The sequence below is a fragment of the Myxine glutinosa genome, chromosome 5 (assembly GCF_964187855.1).
Source record: "Myxine glutinosa chromosome 5, kmMyxGlut1.1, whole genome shotgun sequence".
Classification (NCBI taxonomy): Eukaryota; Metazoa; Chordata; class Myxini; order Myxiniformes; family Myxinidae; genus Myxine; species Myxine glutinosa.
This window is the reverse complement of record NC_136265.1, coordinates 2,362,150-2,378,452: the sequence shown is the minus strand read 5'-3', so window position 1 is coordinate 2,378,452 and position 16,303 is coordinate 2,362,150. Positions and strand designations below refer to the sequence as shown.

General features: G+C 46.9%; 1 protein-coding gene and 1 long non-coding RNA gene across 4 annotated transcripts in view; one reads left to right on the top strand and one right to left on the bottom strand.

The window, feature by feature from the left end:
* Positions 1-16,303, bottom strand: part of LOC144892193 (uncharacterized) — a 477,241-nt gene that overhangs the window by 416,998 nt on the left and 43,940 nt on the right. The window lies entirely within an intron of this gene.
* Positions 1-16,303, top strand: part of LOC137428037 (receptor-type tyrosine-protein phosphatase eta-like) — a 111,715-nt gene that overhangs the window by 83,488 nt on the left and 11,924 nt on the right. For all 3 annotated transcript variants that reach the window (XR_013623391.1, XM_068117969.2, XM_068117967.2), the window contains one exon: positions 5,311-5,446. Coding sequence is in view for 2 of the 3 variants with exons in the window: in XM_068117969.2 (XP_067974070.2) it covers positions 5,311-5,446 (136 nt within the window). In the remaining variant the exon portion in view is untranslated. The remainder of the gene's footprint in view (positions 1-5,310; positions 5,447-16,303) is intronic.

Genomic DNA, 16,303 nt, shown 5'->3' with positions numbered 1-16,303 from the left:
TTCCTCTTCGTCCTTCGGTTCCCGATCCGGTCTCCTGTTTCTTTTAACATTAACTTTTTTTACCTTTTGAAAACAGGTCATGGACAATAAACCTTTTGAAAACAATAATAGTACATGGAATCAGAAATATTTACAGTGGATGCAAACCACCACAACGGAAGTGACGAATCCGTAACACTTTGCACACATATTTGTCTTGCCCTGGAATCGACTGTGCCCAATTGATGACATCATCGTTCACGTGGTTCGGCCGCCATCTTGGAAAAACCGAAAAACTTTGCACCTCCATATCTCCGAAAGTGCTGAATAGAAAAAATTGAGACATGGCGCATTGTAAAGAAATCTCCACGGGGAATAAAATATGTTAATGATGATGTCATAGGTGCCTCCATTATGACGTCATAATTCGACAAATACAAAACTTCATCCGATCAAGATGCAATTTCTTGTGCATCATCAAGGAATATATTAGTTTAGAAAACAAATAATGATGACGTCATCGGTCACGTGGTTCGGCCGCCATATTTGTCCAAAATGGATGATAAGAAAGTACATTCCGGCAAGTCCTCGGTCTCTGACCGATTTTTCATCTGTCTGTCTGTCCGTTTGTGAACAAAATATCTCCAAAGGTTATGGACGGATTCGGACGAAATTTGGCAGAGATGTAGCGTATGTGACACGGACTAAATGATTAGATTTTAGTGAAGATCCGGATTTGCATCCGGCTACTAGAATTTTTTTAGTGATTCTTCACCATTGGAGATAGGACCAAAACGATACATAGGAGGATATCTTTAAAAGTTGTGGACAGATTTGGATGAAACTTGGTGGATCGTTTGTGTGTGTGACACGGAAGAATCGATTCAATTTTGGTGAAGACGGGTCCCGGATCCAGGTAGTATAATTTTTTTAAGTGATTCTTCACCATTGGGAGATAGGGCCAAAAACGATACACAGCAGGATATCTCAAAAAGTTGTGGACGGATGATTTTGATTAAATGTGATTGTGTATTGTAATTTTCTGGTATACTCTGGGATACAAAATGCAAGCTGTTCATCTGGCGGAGGTATGCTCTCTACTGAGTGCAATTCTAGTTTTACATGGGAAAGGTGAATGGCACAATATAAACTTTAATATATTCATCAAATTGATGTAAAAACGTTAAATAATGGTGCTTTCGCCCAGTTAGTGTGATGTGACATGTGAACGCCCTTCATCTCACATTGGTAAGGGAGATGGTGCGTCATCCCTTCGGCCAAGAGAGGTGTGGAGCTTGGATTGCCCCCTCATGTCACTTTGGCATGGGTGGTGGTGCGTCATCTCCTCGGCCAAGAGAGGGGTGGAGCTTGGATTTTACCCTTATGTTACATTGGCACAGGCGGTGATGCGTCACTCTCTCAGCCAAGAGAGGGGTGGAGCTTGCATTGCACCCTTATGTCACATTGGCACGGGTGGTGGTGCGTCACTCTCTTGGCCGGAAATAGGGTGGAGCTTGTATTGCACCCTTATGTCACATTGGCACGGGTGGTGGTGCGTCGCTCTCTCAGCCGGAAATAGGGTGGAGCTTGTATTGCACCCTTATGTCACATTGGCACGGATGGTGGTGCGTCGCTCTCTCAGCCGGAAATAGGGTGGAGCTTGTATTGCACCCTTATGTTACATTGGCACGGGCGGTGGTGCGTCGCTCTCTCGGCCGGAAGAGGGGCGGAGCTTGGATTGCATCCTTATGTTACATTGGCACAGGCGGTGGTGTGTCATCCCCTTGGCCAAGAGAGGGGTAGAGCTTGGATTGCACCCTTATGTCACATTGGCACGGGTGGTGATGCGTCACTCCCTCAGCCGGAAGAGGGGCGGAGCTTGTATTGTGCCCTCGTGTTACATTGGCATGGGCGGTGATGCGTCGCTCTCTCGGCCGGAAGAAGGGCGGAGCTTGGATTGCACCATTATGTTACATTGGTACGGGTGGTGGTGCGTCGCTCTCTCAGCCGGAAGAGGGGCGGAGCTTGTATTGTGCCCTCGTGTTGCATTGGCATGGGCGGTGATGCGTCGCTCTCTCGGCCGGAAGAGGGGCGGAGCTTGGATTGCATCCTTATGTTACATTGGCACGGGTGGTGATGCGTCGCTCTCTCAGCCGGAAGAGGGGCGGAGCTTGGATTGCATCCTTATGTTACATTGGCACGGGTGGTGATGCGTCGCTCTCTTGGCCGGAAGAGGGGCGGAGCTTGGATTGCATCCTTATGTTACATTGGCACGGGTGGTGATGCGTCGCTCTCTCAGCCGGAAGAGGGGCGGAGCTTGGATTGCACCCTTATGTTACATTGGCACGGGTGGTGGTGCATCGCTCTCTCGGCCAGAAGAGGGGCGGAGCTTGGATTGCACCCTTATGTTGCATTGGCACGGGTGGTGGTGCATCGCTCTCTCGGCCGGAAGAGGGGCGGAGCTTGGATTGCACCCTTGTCACATTGGCACGGGTGGTGATGCGTCGCTCTCTCAGCCGGAAGAAGGGTGGAGCTTGTATTGCACCCTTACGTGTTACGAATTCGTCACTTCCGTCTTTGTGGTTGTCATCCACTTGAAGCATTTTTAGTTTCATGTTCTATTATTGTTACGTTTCGGTGTGAAATGGAGATAACTGTCTTCAAAGGTAAAATTCGTGTTTCAAAAGAAAAACGAAATGGATCGGGAGAAACCGGAAAAGGAAGAAGAGGCTGGAGCGGATCAAGTGAGAACGAGAAAGGAAGGCCTATCTGCTTCGAGGTGTCGAGCAGACGCTGGTGGACATTGGTCACGAGCGAATATTGGTTTCCCCGGGAAAGGGATTCCTGTGACAGTGTCATTATTGCTGTGGCAAATAAACCTGCGAGACAAGTTTTGCTGTTGGTTCCGAAAGTGAATCATCGCTGGAGAGCAGGTACGCATCCATTACGGGCCCGTCCGCCATTTCACCTCGCACCAGCCATTTCACCTCGCACCAGCCGTTAGCCTGGTTCTCGTGTGTGTCGTGGATTTCGCTTGGGAAGTCGCGGTTCTCCGCTTGGGAGCCGCTGCTCGTTCATGTCAGCGTCATTGTCTGGTGAACCGAAGGTGTGAATTCCCAGTCGCCTTTTGGGTGAACTTTTACCTGACCGACGTCGGCCCGACCTCTCACCCAGGGGCTCTTCTGCAGCGTCAACTGTCAGCCGTCCTGGGTTCAGGTCTCAGTACGACCTTTCTTTCTTGTGATCACCGGAGCGTGGATCGACTTTGGCCTGGTGTCGCGACAGTGACTTTAGGGGTGTTACAGTTCGCTCACAAGGAGTACCGTGAGTTATTCAGTTAAGAAACTGGTGGTACCATCATAGGAATTATATGGTGTTTGCTGTGCAATTGAGGTTTTCTTGTACTTGCGCAAGTTGTTATTATTGTGTGATTTTAATACAATACTTGGGTTTTGTATCGATTGATTGGTGTGGTTTTCACCATTGGTCATTGGCACACATAATTAATAGTACATCTTTCTGCCGTGACTCCTTTCGGGGGCTTGGAGGTACACCGTGGCCGGGGTTTGGGGAGGAGCACGTAACATATGTTACATTGGCATGGGTGGTGGTGCGTCGCTCTCTCGGCCGGAAGAGGGGCGGAGCTTGGCTTGCACCCTTTTGTTACATTGGCACGGGTGGTGGTGCGTCACTCTCTCGGCCGGAAGAGGGGCGGAGCTTGGATTGCACCCTTATGTTACATTGGCACGGGCGGTAATGCGTCGCTCTCTCAGCCGGAAGAAGGGTGGAGCTTGTGTTGCACCCTTTAGTCACATTAGCACGGGCGGTGATGCGTCGCTCTCTCGGCCGGAAGAGTGGCGTAGCTTGGATTGCACCCTTATGTTACATTGGCACGGGCGGTAATGCGTCGCTCTCTCAGCCGGAAGAGGGGCGGAGCTTGGCTTGCACCCTTTTGTTACATTGGCACGGGTGGTGGTGCGTCACTCTCTCGGCTGGAAGAGGGGCGGAGCTTGGATTGCACCCTTATGTTGCATTGGCACGGGCGGTAATGCGTCGCTCTCTCAGCCGGAAGAAGGGTGGAGCTGGTGTTGCACCCTTTAGTCACATTGGCACGGGCGGTGATGTGTCGCTCTCTCGGCCGGAAGAGTGGCGTAGCTTGGATTGCACCCTTATGTTACATTGGCACGGGCGGTAATGCGTCGCTCTCTCGGCCGGAAGAAGGGTGGAGCTTGTATTGCCCCCTTATGTCACATTGGCACGGGCGGTGATGCGTCGCTCTCTCAGCCGGAAGAAGGGTGGAGCTTGTATTGCACCCTTGTGTCACATTGGCATGGGTGGTGGTGCGTCACTCTCTTGGCTGAAGAGGGGCGGAGCTTGTATTGCACCCTTATGTTACATTGGCATGGGTGGTGGTGCGTCACTCTCTTGGCCGAAGAAGGGTGGAGCTTGTATTGCACCCTTATGTTGCATTGGCACGCGTGGTGGTGCGTCACTCTCTTGGCCGAAGAAGGGCGGAGCTTGTATTGCACCCTTATGTTGCCTTGGCACGCGTGGTGGTGCGTCATTCTCTTGGCCGAAGAAGGGTGGAGCTTGTATTGCCCCCTTATGTCACATTGGCACGGGTGGTGGTGCGTCACTCTCTTGGCCGAAGAAGGGTGGAGCTTGTATTGCACCCTTATGTCACATTGGCACGGGTGGTGGTGCGTCACTCTCTTGGCCAAAGAAGGGCGGAGCTTGTATTGCACCCTTATGTCACATTGGCACGGGTGGTGGTGCGTCACTCTCTTGGCCGAAGAAGGGCGGAGCTTGTATTGCACCCTTATGTCACATTGGCACGGGTGGTGGTGCGTCACTCTCTTGGCCGAAGAAGGGTGGAGCTTGTATTGCACCCTTATGTCACATTGGCACGGGTGGTGGTGCGTCACTCTCTTGGCTAAAGAGGGGCGGAGCTTGTATTGCACCCTTATGTCACATTGGCACGGGTGGTGGTGCGTCACTCTCTTGGCCGCAGACCGGTGGAGCTTGGACTGCGTATGCTCAACGTTTGGACGGTGTATGCCAAGATCTGTGCTTCATGCATGGCCGGTTCTATTTTCGATGTTGATGAGTGGGTTGGAATAAAACACTAACAATGTAGACATTACACACCGATACCCACATTGTCAACAAGAAGTCCTGATATAAACACATCAGGATCAGGTAGGAAAACACCTTCAACTTCACCTTTGTCCGGATGTCCCAAAGCTGTATTTATATACCCAAATCAAAGGTATCATCACTCCCTCCTCACACCCCAACCCTGCTGACCACACCCATTATTCTCCCGTGCAGTGCTGGTGTTGGACGTACCGGGACTTTCCTAGCCCTGGATCACGCCATACAGCAAATTGAACGTGAGAACATGGTGAGCCTCTGCAAGATTGTCAAGGACATGAGAATCAATCGCTGCATGATGGTCCAGACGGAGGTAGGTTTATTTTTTCACTCACATATTGGTAGTAATCATGACTCATCGAGCAATAGTGTGTATGCCCAAATATCTGTGATCACAAAAAGATCGCAAAGAGTTTTCGGATCGCAAAGGTTTGTCAATAAACCAAATGTCTCCAACTACAATGGATCCATAAAACTCAACATCATGAAAATCCAAGGAAAATTATTCAAATTATTATCAAAAAGGTGTTTTTTGTTAATTAGACAAAAATCTGAAAAAAGCAGGTCAGGGACACGAATCAAATTTCAGGTGTACAACTTTAGTGCAGGTAATAATAATAATAATAATAATTCATTTATTTTGTATAGCGCTTTTCCAGAAGCCCAAAGGCGCTTTGACAGAGTGGAAAACATAATGCATAACAATACATGAAAACAATACTTCCATTATACTTCCGGGCAAAAAGACAAGAATCAATAGGGAAATATTTAAAGCAAAAGGAGGGAGAAGGAGAAGAGATAGTCAGGGGTTAAATGCTGTGGGTTGAATGTTGAATGCAGCGTTGAACAGGTGGGTCTTTAGTGATGTTTTGAATGTGGTGAGTGAGGAGGAGTCTCTGATGGTGTGAGGTAGTGAGTTCCAGAGGGTGGGAGCAGCGATGGAGAAGGCCCTGTCCCCCCAGGATCTGAATTTGGTCCGGATGGAGGGGGTCAGGAGGTTGGTACCAGCAGAGCGGAGGTTGCGGGTGGGAGTGTGTCTGGAGAGGAGGTCAGCCAGGTAGGATGGGGCCAGGTTATGGAGGGCTTTGTATGTCAAGAGGAGGATTTTGTACTGGATTCTCTGGGGGATGGGGAGCCAGTGAAGCTTGTAAAGGACGGGGGTGATGTGGTCACGGGTCCGGGAATGAGTGAGTAGACGGGCAGCGGAGTTCTGAATGTATTGGAGTTTATTGGTGATTTTTGAGGGTGAACCATAGAGGAGGCTATTGCAGTAGTCCAGACGGGAGGTGATGAAGGCGTGGATGAGGGTTTCTGCAGCCGTGGAGGAGAGGGATGAGCGGAGACGGGCAATGTTTTTCAGGTGAAAGAAGGCTGACTTTGTGATCTGTTTAGTGTATTTGTCGAAGGAAAGGGTTTGGTCAAAGATGACGCCAAGATTCCGGATGTGAGGGGAGGTGGATACTGGGATACCGTCGATGTTGAGGGCAAAGTTATGGGTGGATTTTGTGAGCGTTTTTGGGCCAATGATGATTATTTCAGATTTATCACAGTTAAGCTTGAGGAAGTTGATTTGAAGCCAGGATTTTATTTCAGTGATGCAGTTTGTCAGGATAGAGTGGGTGTCGGTGGAGACGGACTTGGAGATGAAAAGCTGGATGTCATCGGCGAAGCAGTGGAATTGGAGACCATGACGGCGGATTAAGTGACCGAGCGGGGACAGGTAAAGGATGAAGAGGAGGGGGCCAAGAACTGAACCTTGGGGGACACCTTGGGGGAGGGGAGCAGTGGGGGATTTGCAGTTATTGATGGAGATGAACTGGCATCTGTCAGAGAGGTATGATTTAATCCAAGAGAGGGCAGTGCCGGTGACGTTAAAGGTGGATTCAAGTCGGGTGAGGAGGATAGTGTGATCGATGGTGTCAAAGGCAGCGCTGAGGTCGAGGAGGACGAGAATGTTGAGGTTGCCAGCGTCAGAGGAGAGGAGAAGGTCGTTGGTGATTTTGAGGAGAGCAGTTTCAGTACTGTGGTTGGAGCGGAATCCGGATTGGAATGTTTCATACAGGTTATTGGCAAAGAGATGATGTTTGAGTTGAGTGGCTACAGCGCGTTCCAAAACTTTTGACAGAAAGGGTAGGTTGGAGATGGGTCTGAAGTTGTTTAGGGTGTCAGGGTTTAGACCAGGTTTTTTTAGAATGGGGGTAACAGCAGCAATTTTGAGGGAAGGTGGGACGATGCCTGTAGACAGGGAGGAGTTTATTGTTGCAATGATAAGTGGAGAGAGAGCAGGGAGGGAGGCTTTGACAAAGCTGGAGGGGATGGGGTCAAGAGTGCAGGTGGCAGTTTTCATTCCTATGAGGAGTTCAGAGAGGTCAGTAGGAGAGATTGGGGAGAACCGAGACAGGGGATGGCAGGACAAGGGGGGGCAGGTGGTTGGAGGGGGAGCGGGTGCGGCGGTGGTCAAGCTGTTGTAGATGTTGTCAATTTTGCGTTGGAAGAAAGAGAGGAAGGAGATGCAGTTGTCTACTGTGAATGACTGGGTGGTGGTGTTCAGGGGGCGGAGGAGTTTGTTTATTGTCGAGAAGAGTGCTTTTGGGTTTCCGGAGCCAGAGTGGATAATTTGAGAGTAGTAGGCAGAGCGGGCGCGGGAGAGGGCATCTTTGTAGTGTTGTATGTGGTCCTTGTAGGCTTGGGAGTGAACTGTGAGACCCGTTTTATTGCGGAGTCTTTCAAGTTGGCGAGCACGAGTTTTCATCAGGTGGAGTTCAGGGGTAAACCAGGGAGCAGAATGGGTGAAAGAAACTGTTTTGGTTTTTACAGGCGCAAGCTGGTCAAGGCAGGAGGAGAGAGTGTGGTTGTAGTAGTCAGTGAGGTCGGAAGGGGTGTGGAGGTCAATGAAGGGAATATGCCTCGTAGAGGTACACTACACTATTATGATGCAAGAACACCTTAGAAAGCCAAGCGGTCTTTGAGATTCCCTATCTTACTATAATTCACCAAATGTCCGTCCGTCCGTTCGATGGTACCGCAAAAACGGCTAAACCGATCGCAACGATATTTTGAGTGGGTATTCCTGGGACCCCTGGGAGTAAAATAGGCCATGTTGTTTTTTCCAAGTTTTCCTATTTTCCAATTTTCCAGTTTTTCCAAACACGATGGAATAATATTTACCAATATGAACAGGCTTTTGTTGAAATTCTACGTACCACGAGAGAGAGTAGATCGACTCCTGACGAACTCTTCCTATATAAACGTGCGGCTCGGAAGTAACACGGCAGCATGTGCAAAGCGACTGAGAAACAGGGTGTAGCGGCCGCTTCCGTGTTACAAATTCGGCGCGCACTCTTCACACATAAACGTGCGACTGAGAAAGACGTGTAGCGGCCGCTTCCGTTTTGCAGGAAAATTCAATCTTTTTTCAAAATGGGCGCCATGTACTGTTTAGATGTTGATGATTTGCGTGTGATATGATTCAACGGATATTTATATGAATCGTTTAAAATTTAAAAAAAAGCCTTCTGATATTTTGCCTTTTCATTTGGGCCTCCCAATTGAAGCCCCGCCCGTAGGGCGGTTACCGTTGCTCGTTAGTAAAATTGAGCGATCATAAAAATCGCAATATTCTTTATCAGATCGCCATTAGACCTTGACCTTTAACCCGGATGGGGTATGATGTACAGTATAATAAGCGACATGCGACTTGGTCTAGCCTATCTAGAAAGAACAGTTTCATTCTGCTTGCATAAACGTTTTTCAAATTTAGAATAATTTTTTTTAATAATTGCCTTGTTCATGAAGGGAATATGTCTCCTAGTTTGTTCATTAAGGGAATAAGCCTCATAGCTTGTTCATAAAAGGAATATGCCTTGTAGCTTGTTCATGAAGAGCATATACCACAGAGCTTGTTAAGAAAATAAGCCTCAGAGTTTGTTCATAAAGAGAATATGTCTCGTAGCTTGTTCTTTAAGGGAATATGCCTCGAAGCTTGTCCATCAAGAGAATATGCCTCGTAGCTTGTTCATTCAGAGAATATGCCTCGTAGCTTGTTCATAAAGAGAATATGCCTCGTAGCTTGTTCATTCAGAGAATATGCCTCGTAGCTTGTTCATAAAGAGAATATGCCTCGTAGCTTGTTCATTCAGAGAATATGCCTCGTAGCTTGTTCTTCAAGGGAATATGCCTCAAAGCTTGTCCATCAAGAGAATATGCCTCGTAGTTTGTTCATAAAGAGAATATGTCTCGTAGCTTGTTCTTTAAGGGAATATGCCTCGAAGCTTGTCCATCAAGAGAATATGCCTCGTAGCTTGTTCTTTAAGGGAATATGCCTCGAAGCTTGTCCATCAAGAGAATATGCCTCGAAGCTTGTTCATTCAGAGAATATGCCTCATAGCTTGTTCATAAAGAGAATATGCCTTGTAGCTTGTTCATTAAGAGAATATGCCTCATAGCTTGTTCATTCAGAGAATATGCCTCATAGCTTGTTCATAAAGAGAATATGCCTTGTAGCTTGTTCATTCAGAGAATATGCCTCATAGCTTGTTCATTTAGAGAATGTGCCTTGTAGCTTGTTCATAAAGATTATATGCCTCATAGCTTGTTCATTAAGAGAATATGCCTCATAGCTTGTTCATAAAGAGAATATGCCTCATAGCTTGTTCATAAAGGGAATATGTCTCGAAGCTTGTTCTTTAAGGGAATATGCCTCAAAGCTTGTCCATCAAGAGAATATGCCTCGTAGCTTGTTCATTCAGAGGATATGCCTCGTAGCTTGTTCATTCAGAGGATATGCCTCGTAGCTTGTTCATAAAGAGAATATGCCTCACAGCTTGTTCATTAAGAGAATATGCCTCATAGCTTGTTCATTCGGAGAATATGCCTCGTAGCTTGTTCATAAAGAGAATATGCCTTGTAGCTTGTTCATTTAGAGAATGTGCCTTGTAGCTTGTTCATAAAGATAATATGCCTCATAGCTTGTTCATGAAGAGAATATGCCTCATAGCTTGTTCATAAAGAGAATATGCCTCATAGCTTGTTCGCGAAGGGAATATGCCTCGTAGCTTGTTCATGAAGGGAATATGCCTTGTAGCTTGTTCATAAAGAGAATATGCCTCATAGCTTGTTCATAAAGGGAATATGCCTTGTAGCTTGTTCATAAAGAGAATATGCCTCATGGCTTGTTCATCAAGGGAATATGCCTCGTAGCTTATTCATAAAGAGAATATGCCTCATAGCTTGTTCATAAAGGGAATATGCCTTGTAGCTTGTTCATAAAGAGAATATGCCTCAAAGCTTGTTCATAAAGGGAATATGCCTCGTAGCTTATTCATAAAGAGAATATGCCTCATCGCTTGTTCAAAAAGGGAGTATGCCTTGTAGCTTGTTCATTAAGAGAACTAGCGTGACTTGGCGCGCTCCGCGCACCTCACCACATGTCGTTTCAGAGGGATAGGCATCTTTGACCATTTTGCTGTCTTTTGGATATTTGGGGTCTTCATGGTGTTTTGGGTCTTCGGGGTCTTTTGGGTCTTAAGGGAATTTTGTTTCCTCTGGGTCTTTAAGAGTCTTTGGGGTATTTTGGTTATTTGGGGTATGAAGGGTATTTTGGGTCTGAAGGGTCTTTGGTATTTTCAGGGTTTTTTGGGTCTTCAGGGCGTTTTGGGTCTTCGGGGTCTTTTGGGTCTTAGGGGTGTTTTGGGTCTTTGGGGTATTTTTGAGTCTTCGGGGTGTTTTGGGTCTTTGGGGTATTTTAGGGTCTTCGGTGTGTTTTGGGTTTTCGGGGGCTTTTGAGTCTTTTTTTTTTGTATGCAAGATCGAGGCTTGTGTAAGAGCTAAAAGTCTTCGGGGTATTTTGGGTCTCCGGGGCCATTTGGGTCTTCAGGGTCTTTTTGAGCCTCAGGGCCATCAAGGGTATTTTGGGTCTTTGGGGTGTTTTGGGTCTTTGGGGTGCTTTGGGTCTTCTGGTTCTTTGGGGTATTTTGGGTCTTCAGGGTATTTAACGGTCTTTGTAGTATTCAGGGTGTTTTGGGTCTTCGGCGTCTTATGGGTTTTCGGGGTCTTTTGAAGTTTTTTTGGGGGGTTTTTTGGGGATACAAGATCGAGGCTCATGAAAGAACTAAAAGTCTTCGTGGTCTTTTGGGTCTTCGGGGCCATTTGGGACTTCAGGGTCTTTTTGAACATCAGGGCCATCAAGGGTATTTTGGGTCTTTGGGGTGTTTTGGGTCTTCGGGTTCTTTTGGGTCTTTTGGGTCTTCAGGGTATTTAAGGGTATTTGTAGTATTCAGGGTGTTTTGGGTCTTCAGGGTGTTTTGGGTCTTCGGGGTCTTTTGGGTATTTGGAGTCTTTTGGGCCTTCGGGGTGTTTTAGGTATTCAGTGTGTTTTAGGTGTTCGGGGTGTTTTGGGTCTTCGGGGTGTTTTGGGTCTTCGGGGTGTTTTGGGTCTTCGGGGTGTTTTGGGTCTTCGGGGTGTTTTGGCTCTTCGGGGTGTTTTGGATCTTCAGGGTCTTTTGGGTCTTCAGGGTATTTTTGGTTTTCGGGATGTTTTGGGTCTTCGGGGTATTTTGAGTCTTCAGGGTCTGTAAAGGGTCTTTTGGGTCTTCCGGTTGCTTTTAGGTCTTCGGGGTGTTTTGGGTCTTCTTGTGTCCTTGGGGTCTTTTTGGGTCTTTTGGGTATTCGGGGTGTTTTGGGTATTCGGGGTGTTTTGGGTATTCGGGGTGTTTTGGGTCTTCGGGGTGTTTTGGGTCTTCGGGGTGTTTTGGGTCTTCAGGGTCTTTTGGGTATCTTAGGTCTTCGGGGTATTTTGGGTCTTCAGGGTCTTTTGTGTATCTTAGGTGTTCGGGGTCTTTTGGATCCTCAGGGCCTTTAAGGGTATTTGGGTCTTTGGGGTGTTTTGGGTCTTCAGAGTTTTCAGGGTATTTTGGGTCTTCAGGGGTCTTGCTGGTCTTGAGGGTATTGGGGTAATTAAAGGGTCATCAAAGGTCTGAGGGGTCTCAGCAGTCTACACGTAATTAAGAGGGTTAATTAAGAGGGTTTTAATTTAATTTGAAGAAGCAGAAGACGTTTTCGTCTCATGTAAACAAACCTACATAATGACATAAACATATACATTTGCTTTATTACAATAAGACTAGTGGGGTCACCCGTGGGAATCCCACGGGCATGGACGTGTGTGACATTTGGACAGCCTCATTTAGTTGCTGCACATTAAGTTTTACAAAATGGTTACTGGCAATTTATCAGATCCTCAAATGATGTAATCTACACAATTTATTTACTTCTGATAACATGTGAATGCATGTGCGTGCACATGGGAAATACAGTTTGAAATGTGTGATTACATCTCATGTAAAATGTGACTTCAAGAGGTCAAATCCTCTCCCTCCCCACCCCCATCCCCATCCCTCCCACATCACGCACACTGCACCTGGGAGTGGATCACCCACACACACGGGGAAGTGGGAACACATACACACGGGGGAGTGGGTCACACACACACACACACACACACACACACACACACACACACACACACACACACACACACACACACACACACACACACACACACACACAGATGGGGGCGGGGAGGGAGTGGGTCACACACACATGAGGGGGGGGGGGGGGGACTGGTTCACACACACACACACACACACACACACACACACACACACACACACATGGGGAGGGGGGGGGAGTGGGTCACACACACACACTCGGGGGACTGGGTCACACACACACACACACACACACACACACACACACACACATGGGGGTGGGTCACACACACGGGGGGGGGAGTGGGTCACACACACACACACACACACACACACACACACAGATGGGGGGGGGGGGGAGTGGGTCACACACACATGAGGGGGGGGGGGAGACTGGTTCACACACACACACACACACACACACACACACACACACACACACGGGGAGGGGGGGGAGTGGGTCACACACACACACACATGGGGGTGGGTCACACACACACAGATGGGGGGGGGGGAGTGGGTCACACACACACACACACACACACACACACACACAGATGGGGGGGGGGAGTGGGTCACACACACATGAGGGGGGGGGGGGAGACTGGGTCACACACACACACACACACACACACACACACACACACACACACACACACACACACACGGGCACATGATATGATAGATATGCCTTGTAGCTTATTCATTAAGAGAATATGCCTCATAGCTTGTTTATTAAGAGAATATGCCTCACAGCTTGTTCATGAAGAGAATATCCCTTGTAGCTTGTTCATAAAGAGAATATGCCTCGCAGCTTGTTCATAAAGAGAATATGCCTCGTAGCTTGTTCATAAACAGAATATGCCTCGTAGCTTGTTCATAAAGAGAATATGCCTCGTAGCTTGTTCATAAAGAGAATATGCCTCGCAGCTTGTTCATAAACAGAATATGCCTCGTAGCTTGTTCATAAACAGAATATGCCTCGTAGCTTGTTCATGAAGAGAATATGCCTCGTAGCCTTTTTTTTGTATACAAGATCGAGGCTCGTGAAAGAGCGAACATCAATCACAAAAAGGACAAACGGACACACAAAATATACAATAAAGGGAGCGGGAGGCTTGATGAACAAGCTGTGAGCTTGATCATAAAGATAATATTTCTTGTAGCTTGTTCATTCAGAGAATATGCCTTATAGCTTGTTTATAAAGAGAATATGCCTCGCAGCTTGTTCATTGAGAGAATATGCCTCATAGCTTGTTTATAAAGAGAATATGCCTCGCAGCTTGTTCATTGAGAGAATATGCCTCATAGCTTGTTTATAAAGAGAATATGCCTCGCAGCTTGTTCATTGAGAGAATATGCCTCATAGCTTGTTTATCAAGAGAATATGCCTCGCAGCTTGTTCATTGAGAGAATATGCCTCGCAGCTTGTTCATAAAGAGAATATGCCTCATAGCTTGTTCATAAAGAGAATATGCCTCGTAGCCTTTTTTTTTGTATACAAGATCGAGGCTCGTGAAAGAGCGAACATCAATCACAAAAAAGGACAAACGGACACACAAAATATACAATAAAGGGAGCATGAGGCTTGATGAACAAGCTGTGAGCTTGATCATAAAGATAATATTTCTTGTGGCTTGTTCATTCAGAGAATATGCCTCGTAGCTTGTTGTCCCCCATCGCACCGCGGAGCGAAAGGGGGACTATGGTTTTCCCCTCCGTCCGTGTGTCCGTCCAGGTGTGCGTGCGGGCGTGCGTGCGCAAGCAAAGGACCGAATTCTAATTTGGTGTGTGGGTGCAACCCACGTCAAAATCCAAGATGGCCGCCGCCATGTATGTCTGACGCCATGAATGTCTGAACCTTGTGAGCGGAATATCTTGAAAAATAAGCAAAGTACCAACATCTAATTTGGTGTGTGGGTGTATCTCGGCATACGGAACAAGGCTATTGAAAATTGGGTCGCCAAGTCAAAATCCAAGATGGCCGCCGCCATGTATGTCTGAACCTTGTGAGCGAAATATCTTGAAAAATAAACGAACTACTAACTTCTAATCTGGTGTGTGGGTGTACCTACGCATAAGGAAGAACGCTATTGAAAATTGGGTCGCCACGTCAAAATCCAAGATGGCCGCCGCCATGTATGTCTGAACATTGTGAGCTGAATATCTTTAAAAATAAACGAACGACTAACTTTTAATCTGGTGTGTCGGTGTATCTACGCATAAGGAAGAACGCTATTGAAAATTGGGTCGCCACGTCAAAATCCAAGATGGCCGCCGCCATGTATGTCTGAACCTTGTGAGCGGAATATCTTGAAAAATAAACGAACGACTAACTTTTAATCTGGTGTGTCGGTGTATCTACGCATAAGGAAGAACGCTATTGAAAATTGGGTCGCCACATCAAAATCCAAGATGGCCGCCACCATATATATGTCTGAACCTTGTGAGCGAAATATCTTGAAAAATAAACGAACTACTAACTTCTAATCTGGTGTGTGGGTGTATCTACGCATAAGGGAGAACGCTATTGCAAATTGTGTCGCCACATCAAAATCCAAGATGGCCGCCACCATATATATGTCTGAACCTTGTGAGCGAAATATCTTGAAAAATAAATGATCTACTAACTTCTAATCTGGTGTGTGGGTGTATCTACGCATAAGGGAGAACGCTATTGCAAATTGGGTCGCCACATCAAAATCCAAGATGGCCGCCTTGCGTCATCCACTTTGACAACTCACATCACTTCACCGACAGGGGACCGAGGCATAAAGCTTGTTCATACAGGGAATATGCCTCTTAGCTTGTTCATACAGGGAATATGCCTCGTAGCTTGTTCATAAAGAGTATACAGTATGCCTCGTAGTTTGTTCATACAGGGAATATGCCTCGTAGCTTGTTCATACAGGGAATATGCCTCGTAGCTTGTTCATACAGGGAATATGCCTTGTAGCTTGTTCATACAGGGGATATGCCTCGTAGCTTGTTCATACAGGGAATATGCCTCATAGCTTGTTCATACAGGGAATATGCCTCGTAGCTTGTTCGTACAGGGAATATTCCTCGTAGCTTGTTCATAAAGAGAATATGCCTCGTAGCTTGTTCATACAGGGAATTTGCCTCGTAGCTTGTTCATAAAGAGAATATGCCTCATAGCTTGTTCATAAAGGGAATATGCCTCGTAGCTTGTTCATACAGGGAATATGCCTCATAGCTTGTTCATAAAGAGAATATGCCTCTTAGCTTGTTCATACAGGGAATATGCCTCGTAGCTTGTTCATACAGGGAATATGCCTCGTAGCTTGTTCATACAGGGAATATGCCTCATAGCTTGTTCATAAAGAGAATATGCCTCGTAGCTTGTTCATACAGGGAATATGCCTCGTAGCTTGTTCATAAAGACTATACAGTATGCCTCGTAGCTTGTTCATACAGGGAATATGCCTCGTAGCTTGTTCATGCAGGGAATATGCCTCGTAGCTTGTTCATAAAGAGAATATGCCTCGTAGCTTGTTCATACAGGGAATATGCCTCGTAGCTTGTTCATACAGGGAATATGCCTCGTAGCTTGTTCATAAAGAGAATATGCCTCGTAGCTTGTTCATACAGGGAATATGCCTCATAGCTTGTTCATAAAGAGTATACAGTATGCCTCGTAGCTTGTTCATACAGGGAATATG